This window comes from Acanthisitta chloris, unplaced genomic scaffold (genome assembly GCF_000695815.1).
Source record: "Acanthisitta chloris isolate BGI_N310 unplaced genomic scaffold, ASM69581v1 scaffold21823, whole genome shotgun sequence".
Taxonomy (NCBI): domain Eukaryota; kingdom Metazoa; phylum Chordata; class Aves; order Passeriformes; family Acanthisittidae; genus Acanthisitta; species Acanthisitta chloris.
The window spans coordinates 54912-69803 of NW_008665671.1; the positions used below are offsets into that span (position 1 = coordinate 54912).

At 37.0% G+C, this 14892-nt stretch overlaps 1 protein-coding gene across 1 annotated transcript in view; it reads right to left on the minus strand.

The window, feature by feature from the left end:
• Window positions 1–579, minus strand: part of ITGA1 (integrin, alpha 1) — a 44082-nt gene extending 43503 nt beyond the window's left edge. The window contains exon 1 of the mRNA XM_009071849.1: window positions 528–579. Within this exon, the coding sequence (XP_009070097.1) occupies window positions 528–579 (52 nt within the window). The remainder of the gene's footprint in view (window positions 1–527) is intronic.
• Window positions 580–14892: the final 14313 nt, after the last annotated feature.

Consider the following 14892-nt stretch of genomic DNA (forward strand, 5'->3'; position numbering starts at 1 on the left):
TTGATATTCTCATGGAAAGCTTGTTACTATAATTAAGCTCCCAAGAGATCAATGCTAATCTGTCTCTCTCAGCATCTTATTTCCTGCTTAATGCAGTAAAATTATCACAGAAGACTATTTGTCACTCAGTAGGTATTTCCAGTTTCACTGGACAGCAAAAAAGGAAAAGTTTGATTTGTGTTATTTTAGTTTTTCTTCCTCCAGTCAAAGTCAGGAAATATAAAGTAGTGAAAAAACTAAAACAGAGATTATTTTTATTCTTCAGAAAAGATTCATTGCAAGTGATAAGAAAAAAATTATGGCTGACAGTTTGATGGGAAATAATAAGCTGGAAAATAATCCATGCATCTTTTCCCTTCTTTAAACATCTATGTTTAAAAAAATTCTGTGCAATAGGTGTTTTCCTGCCCAACTCTTGGCCATCAAAGCATAACTAAAATGAACAAACCCAATTTTTAGACATTCAGTCAAGTTATCACTAGTTCATATCTTCTTTTGTTAAATTTCAGAGTAAAACCAAATGCTACCAATATCTAGCTTGAGTTCTTTTAAACTTCCAGATTCGAAGATGGCACGCATTCTGTACTGTTTCTAGCTAACTTGCATGTGTGAATTAAAATGACCATTGGCAGAAGCAGCGGAAAAAGGAGAGCTACAGGGAAGCTGGAGAGGATTCTTTTCAGATTTATGGGTACTAAGGAGAAAAAAACCCACATTTTTTGGCGAGGTACGTAGTATTTGAGTCAATCACAATTAATGTATGTAAATTCAATTAAGATTTTGAAGTATTTAATTTTGTGTTAACAGACTGTTAACAGATCAGAAATGACTAATACAGATCAGAAATGCAAAATATAAATGTTTATCAAAGGATAAAACAGAAGTTACAGTTTTTAACTTCATGCTCTACAAGAAATGAGGCACTGTAGAAAACCTGGAACAGTGTCCCTCTCACTATTGATTTAAACTGAGAACATGAGCTGATGCATGTGCCATTCTCTGCTTAGCACAGTCTGTGCCTATACGTGAAAGGTTAGCACTCAGTCACCAAGACAACAACACAAATATTATTTCTATTACAAACCTAGAGCAGTAGCTCATACTTGTCCAGTAGCCACTAATAATTTTTTTTCTGCTTTATTTAATGAGATCTTTTAACTAAATGTTCATGCTGTCTCAATGGCTGTTCTGCCACTAAACCATGCAAAACTAGATTTCTTCGGGACTTGTGTGCAAGCATATTGCCAGGCCACTCTAACTTTACGAACACAGAACTACAGAATCACACCCTTATGTTTCTAAAACAGATGGATATAACATAATCCAAACTGTAGAACAAAGCCTAACACCTGGCTATTTTTCATCACTACTGATGAAAAATAAAACATAGCAAATCACTCACAATAAATGACATCTCAAAGACCGATAGGCAAGAGAAGAGAGTACGTGGAGTTAGGATGTTTCATCTGTGCATGGTCTGTAGCAAATAATGATTGCATGCTCTATAAATTGAGGTTATTCTGAGAAATAGAAGTGTCTTCTTTCAAAAACAGGAAAGGACAAATTTACAAATAGCATTGAATGGGGTTTACATGTTGGCTATGCACTACTTCTCCCTGCCAGCATGTGGTCAAAGTGTTATTTTTGTTTCATTTCACACTTTACTGCTATAGCATTGCAAGTGTCCTTATCAATTCAACCACATTTTGCAAGAAGAGACTGAGACAAAGCAGGTCTAAGTGCAATCAAGGAGGACACCAAAACAAGTTGTAATGTCTTACAACAGTATGCACACTGGAAAATACTGGGAAATTAAAAAAAAAAAAGGTAATCAGCAGAAGAAACAATCAGACTGTTTCCATCCTGCAATATAAAAGAGAATAGAGAAATTTAAGTTGACTATTAACATAAGATTAAAATGCTTTATGGGGTTCTCATATATTTGGATCTCGCAAAATAAATTAAAATACCCAAATGGTTTAAAGTTTGTACAGCACATATTACAACCAATGTTGCTGCAAAGACATTTTAAAGACCTGCAAGCAACACAGGTATGCAACACAGTAACATGGAACTGTGCGTTTGATAAAAATGTATTGAAAGCTAAGTGGTGTTAGAAAATATATTCTATTTTATAAGGCAATAACTGACTGCCTTTAAAAGTATTTTATGCCAACATTAGAAAGACTACCAGTGTCTGTTGGGATCTTAGAAAACATATGAAACAAACAGCATCTAAGGATGCAACTGGAATGTGGGTGAAAGTGACGCAGAGAGGGGAGCAGGACTGGGAACATCGGTGTGGCCTCCCACAAAAGCTTATGTTCAAAATGGTGGAAAATAGTAACATGCTCTGCAACTGGAAAACTCTCTCACTTGAGGAAATTGATACCACAGCGTGCTGGCACGTGCAAGCCTGTGCTGCTGCTCTTGGCTAGCTGGAATCAAGCCAGCAGCAGAGAACAAACTGTGTCCTTCAGTAAGCACAGCACTGAGCCTCAGGAAATAAAACCTCCTGAAAGCTGGATCTTTCAGCTGCATCAACACAATACCATTGACTCGGGTCAGGGCTGGACTGTATCTGGCTAGTACTAAGGAACATTAAACATGCATCTGCTTGCAAAGACATACCTATAAAAATGCTATTTGTGAAATCATGGCTCAAACGTGAAAGTGGATTCTTTGCTGGACCAGCAAATGGGAGAACCTACACGTTTTATTTTTTGTTTTGTTTGCAGTAATGTCACTGCAGGATTACACAGCTTCATCTTATGAAAAATAGATTTAGTCACTGACATCCCAAGTGGAAGAAAATACGACAGCATGGTATAATTGCTGTCTGTGAACTCAGGGGCCACAGTGCTCTGGCCTTACTGCGGAAGGCCAAGCAGGCTGCAGCAGGAGTTCCTGCTGCATTCAGTTCTGGTTGGCTAAATATCAACATATTTCAAATAAAGCTGTATATTAAAAAAAAAAAATCAACTTCTGAAACTTTTTCAGCACTGCTTAAATCAAGGCTTCTATTTTTATGGGCTACAAAAGAACCTTTGTATAATTTTGCCTCCAGCATTTTTTCTTTAATCTTTAACCTTTGAAGAGTAAAGGACTGACTTTCTGGAAAGAGACTGAATAATTAAAGAAAAGACTTCCTATTAAAAGTAGATAAATACCCCAAAAGCCCAAGAAATATATATTTGAAAGTAATTCCAGATTCAGTAGCCACATGCTTTTCAAAACCAATTAGAAGCTTTGTACAACCCATTAAATAAAGCTCCCTTTGCTGGTTTTGTATTAAGCATTTTGTGCTGGAAAATAGCTTTATAATGCAGTGTAAAGTCTGAAAATATACTGAATCAATGCTTTGTCATATGGTCCCAACTGAATAACACAATGCAACAGGCAAAACTTTCGGAAATATAATGGCAGAGACCTAGAATATGTGCCCTACTTGGTTAACAGTAATCAGAATAAAACTAGTTTGTTCAAAATTTGGAAAGTGGACCTCTCATTGGCACAATCTTTAGCACTTTGCAGTTTCTCACAGAAGGAAGGAAGAAGCCTTAGAAATATGCAGTCACATACAACATCTTTGGAAGCTCAGTTACTTCACTTGTGCAGACGTATGATGCTTAGCAAATTTAGCAGCTTGATGGAAGAGAAACAACTCCTAGAAAATGTTTCATATTGTCCCAGTGAATTCCAGTCCATTGGATGTAGTTCTTCCACCAACACTTAACTCCATTCAAGTGTCTACAGTCTTTGTGTTCCCCTTTATGGTCATCCTCCTTTGCTATTAAAGACCATTTCCTCACAAACATCCCACTACAACTTTGGTTTCCTACCATTGAGCTTTATCTGTAAGCACCCAGGACTCTTTATCTCTTTTTTTTTGTTTTTGAGATAGAAGCCATTTATATGCATCTATAATTAAGGCATTTTTCATGCAGAAAGCATAGTTAAAATGAACATGCATGTTATCTTCTGAACTAAAACACAGAAGGAAGAGTCAAGTATGGTGTTTCATTTTGTTTTCTACAAGCTTTCTACTTGCTCAATGAAGTTGAAGTTTTGCAGGCTGATGTCCTGCTGCTGTAAGCTTTCCACTGTGTAGTCTTGTTGAAAACACCATGGTAAGTCAGGTACACCTAGCGCTGTGGGAAACACACTTTAGCAAATCCCAAAGTCGTTTTTCCATAGTGATTTTTCATGTGACTTCACACAGTTAACCAGACTGTTTTTCCTACACTAGCTAACATACTTTCTGTATTTCAAATCAATTTTGTTGCTCTTAGCCTAAAAACAAGCCAAGTAGATCCAATATCAATCTTACAGGGTTTTTTAAACAAGTATGTTGCTAATTGAGTATCAAAAGTATTATCATTCTTATCATGTGAAATAATTGATAAATATTTCTAAGTATTCTTTTTGTATTTCCTATCAAATTAAATTCTGCAACACTTGCTTAATGGGACGAAGCAAACTCAATCATTTTTTCATTCTTAAGCAAGTAGCTCCCATAGCTTTTATAGCTTAAGTAATCACATAAATCACTTCAAGCAATAGTTCCTCCAAATTTATGCCTGTGATTCAACCCAAAGACACACCTGACTTGTGCAAATGGTTAGGAAGGTAACCCATCATTATCTGGTGAAAAAATAATTATATGAGCATCCTTACATCCACTCTATTACAGCTAACAATTGGTTATCATAAGTGTATCCTTGGAACAGAGATGTGTTCTACAGTATTAGTCCATGCTCATGATGAAAACGTGTAAGGTTGCAGAACTACATCAGAAATTTCAAGGCAGAGATGTAATTGCAGTATGTGTCATTTTCCAGTCAAAGGAGGTTTATTTTGAGAAGGTGGAGACTGGACACTTTCGTCATTATGCAACATGGTTTACATCTTCTTTAATTTTAGTAGAATCATGAAGCAACTAAGGGGAAAAAAGCTCTGAATACTCATGACACTGGTGAATCCTTTCAGTTGGAGGAAATTACTACTTGTCAGTGTACAAATGTGAATTGCAAATGCCATCGTCTTACATACTTTTAAGTGTCTTTTGAATCCATGCTGTGTACTTGTTTTTTCCTTGCCAAGTTGTAAGCTAAGTTTGCAAAAAAAATAATTTTAAATTCTGTCTATAATCAGAGAAAACTGCCACACACTGTAGACAAATTGATGCACTTCTTAGGGTAGATATATTGCCACTATGCTGCTATTTATAAATAAAAGTCTAAATAGACTTTAAGAGAATGTGAACCATGATGCCAAGAAAACCCCAAAGCAAATCAGTCTATGTGATAAGTCTAAAGTTCATCAGTGTATTTCGTGAAACTTAAAATCAACTATATATAAAATGCCCCAGGGCAGAAATTCTTTCAAACATTTAGGGAAATGTGATAATCTGAAAACTGATGCAAAAAGTGATATCTATCTGAAAACTCATGTTACTATCTTCCTACCAGGACTGTGATGGTGTGCACCTCTCATTCCTGAGAAAGGACACCTCTCAAGGTTACTCCTTGAGGTTGAGAGATTCCTTGCTGCAGCACATTCTCAGTAAGTGATTAACAGCATGCCAAACTTTGAATCTTAGCTGACTGACTGCGCATGTATCATCCTTTAGACATAAACATTGACTAAATCTGGGACTAGGACTGGAACTAGCCACACCGAGATTCTTCTCTGAGAGGGATTTAGAAAGCAAGGGTGTCCTTTCTGAACCTGATGACCCAACAGAAGTGTCTCCCTAACAGCTTTACCTTCCTCTGCAGTAAATAATCTAGTGTACTTTGCCATCAAATCTTGTTAAACCACTCTTGCATTTACCACTGTATTTTGTCAACTTACTGTTTTATATCAGTAAAATATATTGATGCTTCTCTCATAACAGTGAAGTGCATCACTCCATTTGTGACATGGAAGAAGGACGATTATTTTTTTGCCTACCTGACTTGGAATCTTTATTCTTTCATTCCCCACTCCCTCACAAGTTGTTTTCAGGGATTGCTGGGTAATTTTTCTCAATGTCTTAAGGCTAATATCAGAGTGTAAAGACTTTGGTGGCAATAAAGGCTTTCTGAAAAGCAGCAACTTTTTCCACTTCTTTACTCCACAATGACTAAAAACTCCTGTCTTTCATCACCTTATGCTGAGCATAATCATTTGCTTGCTCTCAACCAAATCACTCAAGGCTTCAGGAAGAGAAGAAACACTCTTGAAGGAAGTGCAATATCCTGATATGACCCTCTCACACCCAGCTAGCTAGAGAAGCACAGAGCTTAAATCCAAGCCAGTTTTTACATGGTACAGCAAAAACACAGTTTATCTCAATAAAATGCATCAACATCGATTCAGCTGTGATCCTTTTTTTTTTTTTATCAAAGTGCAATGGAAAGGAAAAGATGGAAGCTTACAAATATCTAGCTTTTCCTTTGGTCCTATACAACTCTGCTTTGCAGTCAGTCGGGGGCAAAAAAACCCCCAAAAGCAAGCAGAAAGCTTGACCAAATAAAAATGACAGAGACAAGGAGAGGATAGACACACTTCAGAATTAAATCTCAGACATGTATATTAAAAGAGAAAATCAACCTGCAAACTAAAGTCAAGTTGTATAGAGACACCTTGCTCACTGCTGATAGTAAAGCATCTATGATAATTTTCACCGTAACACAACAGAACATTTATTTTCTATATCTGAGTCATCTTCTTGTAGAATAAGAAGGCACCATTATGTTTCTGCAGTTTCTTATGTCATGCCTACATAAAATAGAATTCTGTTTCCCTGCTTGCAATATGTATTCCTGTACTCCAGCAGAGACTCAAAAACTCTTAAACTTTAAACAGTTTCTTAGCCCTAAGGCTTAGAATGTTTTTCAGACAAACTTGTTATATAAAGCTAACAGGTTCCAGAAAAATGTAAATCAAAAGAATATTCACAAAACTGAACTCCATTTAAACAGCACAGGGAAATACTACAACAGTCTAACATAGAAACCACTTTACTAATGTAAGTATCTCAGGAAAGTTTAAACGATTTTTTAAATTTAAATAATTATACTTGCAGTTTTCTAAGAGCATAACTGGAGAGTAAGGGAGAAAACCTTCAGTTGCTAAAGGCGAATTTTGAAAAGTTTAAAAATGTTTGGCATGGAGCTTGGACTGAGAAAATGAACCATCATCCAAATAATTCCTTTTTCCTATCAGTTCTTTGCAATAAACCAATTTCATTGTTTGAGATGTTTTAAAAAAATTTTTCTCCTATCAGTAACCGGAAAAATTACTGAAGTGAGAATACACTTGATAAGAGATTGCTACAGGCAGTAACAGAAAATAAGTCCCATATTTGTTGAAATGCTGGAATTCTACCATGAATGGTCCCCAGATGCTAGCACTGTCACAGAAGATCAGAGGGAAGGGCCTCTTCAACCCCAACTGCACAATACTGGAATGCCAGCAGGGAAAGCCAGTGCTGTCCTGCAAGAGCATGGGGCAGCAGGCACTGCCTGTTTGCACAGATCAGGTCTGACCTTCTCACAGCAAAATCCTGAACCTGTTTCAAGCATACACCAGCATGGGTAATCACAGTATTGACTCTCCACTAAAACATACAAAGGTTTCCGGGTTTGAAATTTACAACTGTGCACTGCTAAAAGAGACAATAATCCTCAGCCAGTCCACTTCCTTACTTATCTCTACCTATGAATTGTGAACTGTGGTAAGAAATCTTTTACTGCATTGGAAGTGTAAAGAAAATGACTCAGTGATAACATAAAGTTTACAGTTGTAACTGAGAAATCCAAGTAGACACGAATGTGAGACTGCAAATTACCACAGTTGTCATTAAATACATTTGTCCATGAGCATAACCATAAAAAATAGCTGCCCAATCTAGTAAAGACTACAAAAAACACACATAATGAAAGACACTGCACTCTATGAAAAGCTGAAGATCAGCAATACAAAGGATTGCTCATTTGGACAAAAAAACCTCAAAAGAACAACGGGTACTGCACTAGGCAATTCATAAAGACTACTGCTACATGTATCCTCAAGCAGCTTTACTCATCTTGTAGTCTGAGACAATTACGAGGACTTTCACAAGCTCAACATTTTATAGGATAGTAGCTAATTTCCAGTCTACATGTGGGATGAGCATCATTTACAGGCAACAGATAAAAACAAGCTTTCTGGATAATGGATTCATGTACCAGTAAATCAGGAAATGGCATACAGTGCTCACCTGAGATTATCAGAAAAAAAAGACACAACCAAAAAGCCAACTTCCCATTGGTATCACTCAACTGAAAGAAGAACAGAAAATGCACCTCTAGCGTACACGAGAAACTTATTCCCTGAAAGAATCATGTGTAACATATCTGGAGCAGAATATGATCAAGACTGGCAAGTATTCCGGGCATTTCACAGTGCAGTTGGGAAATAAAGTAGATATCAACTATATCCACTAATTTTTAAAGACTGGCACTCAAATATCAGTATGACGATGAACATCTCTTTTGCTGTACTGTTGTTGTAGGGATTTCAATGGTAAACTAGTTGAAAGAACTACAAAATTAAGCCTAAGTCTTTTTACAGCAAATGTTTTTTTTTACTGGTCAATAAACAATTCAGGGAAATTTGGAACTAGCTATGAAGAGATTGTAAAAGGAAGGTTTGTTTCCCCCCCAAAAAATTAAAGCTGGATTCTAGAGGTAGAAAAACATCCTGTTTTTTAGATGCAGTTTAAGATAGAGTTTTCTACATGAATTACTGGCACTAATAACTTACATTTCCCACCCACAGCAATGAAGTACACCCATGATTTTAAAGATATCTGTCCAGAACAGGCCTGTTCTGGAAGTATCCTTGTGATACCAGGAATTCCATAAAGAACCTCGTTCTTTCAAACATCTGCATCACCTTCACAGAAGTACCATGGAAGCTTAATAATGAGGAAATTTTATTTTCTTATGTAGATGCCACTGGTCCAGGCTAAAATGAAGTTTGCAAAGATAAGATCAGGTTTGGGTTTAAGAGCGACTCAGGTCTTCTAAAGTCAACAGGATCTGTGAGCGTTAAAAAAGCTCTCCTAAAAAGGTACAGAGGAACCTCATGCCACCACCTTATGTCCCACAATACTTCTCTTGCAAATAGATTTTATATCCATTTATGCCAAGTAGCACCTCAACTAGTTTCAGCAGCAAGCTAGCAGATCAGTTCCAACTTGTCCTCCCTGCCCAGCTATGAGGCAGCACAGCACTACTGATGCTGAGCTCATTTTATTTTCCTTTGGTCTACAGCTCTTTGGATGCCATGGTTGCCTTTGTACAAAACTGATTTTATCAATCTGTGCTGACAGAGGACCAACTCAGAGCAGCTTAATTCAGAATTACTGGAGAAAACATGCTCTCTAAAGCAAACACATTTAATGATCAATGACTTGAGTCTGATAGCTATTTAGAAATAAACATGCAAATAATTATTTTTTAATAATCTTCAAAGCTCCTAGAGGACACTAAACTGGCAGAGATGGAAAGGAAAGTACTCACTAAACCCTTATCAGATACCTAATCTAAGCATTTTTGCATCATTACCTCAGACAGCTAATCCCCTGTCTGACAGGAGGTCAGTGTTGTGGTGCAAATGTTGAGATGTGCTGCGAACATATGTGCTAAGAATTGGACAGATATAAACAGGGCAACACAATGCTCCACTAAATAACAACAGCAAGTGCTCTGCTTCTGTTCCAAGCATGGGGTACATGACTGCTGAACTGATTCCTATCTGTTGCTGGCAACTGCATCATATTTTTCAGGGTAAACAAATTCCATATAAAAGCGACCTTTTGCTCTGATTTTTTTTTCTGACTGGAAGGCTGTTCCAATTTCTTATTTTTCCAGTAGTAGGAACTTTCTGCTCTCTAACATACATTTATTTCTTGCCAGTTCTTCTGTCAAAATAAAAGTGTTTAAACTAGGGAACACAGCAGTTTAAAAAGTGTTCCAGAAGTAGAAGTGAAAACTTCAGTTTCAAAATACTACTGCCTGAAGCCCTAAGCATTTATAACCTATTTAGACTAGAAAAGTCTTCAAAATTGGGAAGTGTTACACTCACGGTTGTCAGCATTAATTGCCAACATTAATTTTGTTCTTTCTGAACTCTCAACTTTGTCTCATAACAAAACACTTAAAAATACACAGGGCTGTGCAAGCCTACACTTAGATAAAACATATGCAGACAGCTTGCAGCAGTTTAAGCAATCATAAATCAGTTGTTTACCAAGATCATAATGCTTGGTTGTGTATTAACAGACTTTTAACTGATTTCTGGGGCTTTCAAGGGAAAAATTCTAAAAACTTGTCATTTGACTCATTTGCCTTAGTAGCTTGTGTATCTTTAAAAATAATGCTTTAGTTGAAATGACCTGAAAAACTGTCGGAAAAACACCAACAGGCTTTGTAACATATTATCAATGGTTTCTTCTTCTCACTAAGCACTCCCTCAAAACCTCTGAAAGGTTTATCTTAATCAGCTTCTGTTGAATTAGGTTTTTCTTTCACATCTGGCTAGAAATTTTTCCTTTGCTTATCACAAATTGCCAACAGAACACAATGAGGCGCTGGTTTCACAAAGCAATACTTCTGAAAAAGGAGATGCCTTTTAGACAGGTATGAAAGGAAAACTAAAATAGTCTTTCACACAAGCCTCAGATAAAGCAATGACTCCACAGGCGACACTTGCATAACGGGCTTGTCAGAAATCAGTTACTCCATAGTTACCAGATTAGCAAGGTCTCAACATCTCAATTTCAAGCCTCAGCCTCAGGCTCAAGGCTCCTCTCCCTCAGACACGCATACCGAGTTTAATCACATCAGCTGGCACCTTACTCTCAACTGAGCATGAGTTGTTAGAACTGAGTACAGCTATTTCAAACATACACTGTGCTTCTCTTTGGGTAAGAAACTGCATACCCAACACAGCATCTCATGTTTTCCATTAAACCATAGCTTTTCATCTTCCCTCATGGCTCTGGAACTTGGAAAAGCTCCCTTATGAGACAGCTGCTCTTTTTCTGCCTCTCATCACTGCTGTCCCAGTAGCTCTTATATACAGTCTGGCAATGAGGGCAGCCACAGCCTCTGGAGACTTGACTGTCCAAGCAGAGAGCTGATGTTCACCCAACACTGCTTCTGCAAAGTCCATTTCAGCTTCTCTTTGACATCCTATCTCGGAACAGCAATTTCCACTCAGAAGAGGAATAAATTACATGGAATAAACCAGTTCTCCTTACTAAAGAGAGTGGAATTGGTCTTATGGCAACTACCCAGAGAAGACAAACAAATGCAATTAATTAATTTCTGTTACACCTAAACTAAACTATCTAAAACACCTGAAGTCATCAGGCTGCACACTGCAGGTCAAAGAAAAGGCAATTCTCTTGAGCAAAACCTGCTGTAGCTTTCAGGGCTTCAGAAACCACTGAAGGAGAAGTACATGAGCATTCAACAACTGTCAGACATCCTGATTTATCACTTACAACCAAATTCCACCTACCATAAACAAATCTTCGAGTCCTGAAGATAATTACCAACTTTGCATCCTGAGTCATTCCTTCAACTACCAAAGCAACTACAAGCTGAAAGTCAAGTTAGCTTTTTTCCGTAACACATAAAAACACACACATACATGTCTTTACATACAAGTCCTTTCAGTAACAAGTCAACTAAAAATATTTCTTCTACCCAAAGTAAAAGGTTGCATGGGAAATAATCATCCTGTCTTCAAGAGCAGATTAGCTGGTTGCCATCAGGTCTGAAATAGTTTTGCAACATGGAAGTTACTCCGGGCTTATTTTTTTCTGAGACATGAAGATTACAGCTGAACTATGTTAGGTAGGAACAGTCCCGACTTACAGTGATTTTCTTGTCACATTCAGATCAGAAGTCTGAAAATTGCCTCCCACATCAAAAGATATCATACCTGAGTCAGTTGTGATTTAGCTATCTCAGAGAAAATCTAGTAATAATTATTTGCTTTGACAACGTGGAGTTGTACTTACAATGGCACTGACAGAAAAGGGAGCAACTTTAGCCTACTTTTAACTATGAAACAGAAACTGGTCTTAAGCTTTGTATCTTCTGTTCCATACGACTCCTTAAACCCCTAGACTCTTTTTTTTTTTCTCGCTATTCCAGGCTTGGCTTTGACTAGAAATTCCATTTTGGACCAGAGAAAACACTTCCCATCAAGTCTGGTATGCACATTCCTAAAAAGGAGGACTGGTTTCAACTAATTAACATTCTCTAATGGAACCACTATTTTGCCAGAGGATTAATGATCAGCTAATTTGACTTCCAAGTAATTATTAGAGCAGCAGGACAGCAATTACATTAGCTGTGAATGTAGCATTTCCCAAAAAGAAGGCAATAAATTAGAGATCAATATAGCAAAAGCTGACACAAGCTGGCAGGGCTTGAAAGCTGCTGCTTCATGTTGCATTTCCCAGAAGACACTGACTTGGAAGAAAGTCCTGCTCTGATATCAGTCTTTCTGTTTCTTGTACAGCCCTCAAGTGGGACAAGAGGAAGAATTATTTTCAGACAACAGAATAAACAAGTATGATTTCAGAGACCTTTTCCTCACACTCTATTTCAGGCTAGGACACCTTAGGAGACTTTTTTTTTTCCACAGAAAATTAATACTGCATTTCTAAAACAGTCAAGTTCAGAAGTTCACAGACAATATGCAGTTTGGTTGTTAAGACTGAAAACGTATCTTTTCTTGATATTCTGTATCATTCAAGTAGTTATTCTCAAATCCCAGTCAATGCCCCATAGAGTAAAGCTCAAAAAATGTGGCAGGACTAAATATTACACTTATTGAGCAAGTCTTTGGGCAACTGTCACGTAAGAAGCTCCACAGCCTGTTTACTCTTTCCACCACTGAAAAAGCTCAGGCTCAATCAGTGTCAGAGCCTGAATCAAGAATCATAATAATAATCACAAGACCCAAATGGTTAGGCATTTTCTTAACCCTAGAACAACAGAAACAAAACTTTTATAATACACTTTGTAACAAGGTGTATACTGAACAAGAAGTGAGAAGGGAATGACTTCTAGAGCTGTATTATTCCCGGCACAAGCAGAGCTTGGAGAAACTTCCTGTTAAATAGCACCTAAACCACCTCAGTTGCACCTATCTCCACATTTTAAGAACTTTGTTCTAAAATAAACATTTCAACTTTATCTTTAAAAAAAAAAAAGGGAGGAGGGGGAACTGATTAAAAGCAACTAGTGTATCAGAGAGCAAGAAAAAAAATCAAGTCTGAAGTTTTGTCATATCTAAAAAGTACATAGATAAGTAGTTTTCTGAAGTCATTCAGTCATTTTTTTTTAACGTGTCTTGCAGGAATTCCAGTTTTAGGTTATAAACAAAGAGTCCTAACCGCAGACCTTCAAATTTCTGCTTCACCTTTTAAAAACTGCTCTCCTAGATCTTTCATAGAAACAATAGACCACACACTGTAGAAACGTGGCTTCAGATTAAGATAAACAGCATAAACATTCCAAAAGTATGGGTTTTTTTCCTGAAAAGCTAGACATTTATTCCTTTATAAAACAGGCTTGTTTTCTTTAAAAACTACGCTACGATATTCTCAGAGAAAAGTGAATGGACTGTGTGATCTAAAAGAGATCACATGCACATGAGTACACCTTTTATCCCCACTTTGGCCTTATGAAACTGGGCATGTTTTCTGGATGCAGCTTCCAGAAAGAAAAGAGAGAGGCTCAAGTGATAATTCTGTCAAATGAGAAATGAGCAAGGCAAGCCAAATGAAAACGGCAACTCAGAGTCAGCAGCTCGGAAGTCACACTAAGAAATTTTCAAAGGGTAAGTAAGATAGTTTTAAAATTAATAGCAACTTAACCCATGAGAGAACAGTAGCAAATGAAAATTATTTCAGACATTTACACAGCTTTAAAAACAACATGCCTAGTCCCATTCCAAATTAATCTGAAGAACTATGGGTTCTTGTTACACTGGTGGTCAGGGAGTGGTCAAAGATCATTTATTACTAGCATTTTTCTTATACAAGGGTGAAGACAGGAGGAGGATGAGGAATTCCTTAGGTTGAATACTATTAAATGCTTTACAGTTTTACGGAAAGATTTATCATTTATTTTGCTTTAACTGGTGGTGACCTCACATTTTGCACCAAACTTTATTTGGTAAACAACCACAAAAAGTTTATATAATGACAAATGGATTTAAATGCCAAAGGTGACAAAAGTAACAAACTGAGGCCTGCTCCAGAGTACACATCTACAAGAGAGGCTTTATGACCTAAATTATTAAATTTATTTGAATTATTGTAAAGCAGAGCAGTGTTCAGGATCAATCTCATTTCATGATACTTTTTAAAGGTTTCTTCCTACCACATGTAAGACACTGCAAGAAGTCTTACAATGTGCATTCATTTATTTTGAAAACTGAAAAACTGGAAGACAAACCATACTACTCATTCATAGAATTATGTCAGAACAATCAGAAACTAAATTGAGAGACTTCAGAACTATTAAACACTTTTTTTAGTTTATGCATTTAGTTCAAACAATAGCCACAAAAAATATTTTGCCATGGCTCTGGCAGTTACTCCTTTGATCTGCAGATAGCACTGCATGTTCCATGCAAGTGTTAGCTATGCATACGCACTAAGGTGTGCATTAGCCAAGGAACTTAGTCAATACAGACTTTTCAACTCATCAAAATTCCTTTAAATATCAAAGATACTAGAAATCACAGAACTTAGCCAGGTCAAGCATCTGTAACTACTGAGCACAGACTAGTTTCAATACCAAGCCCTTAAGCTGTTTCCTGAAACAGGAT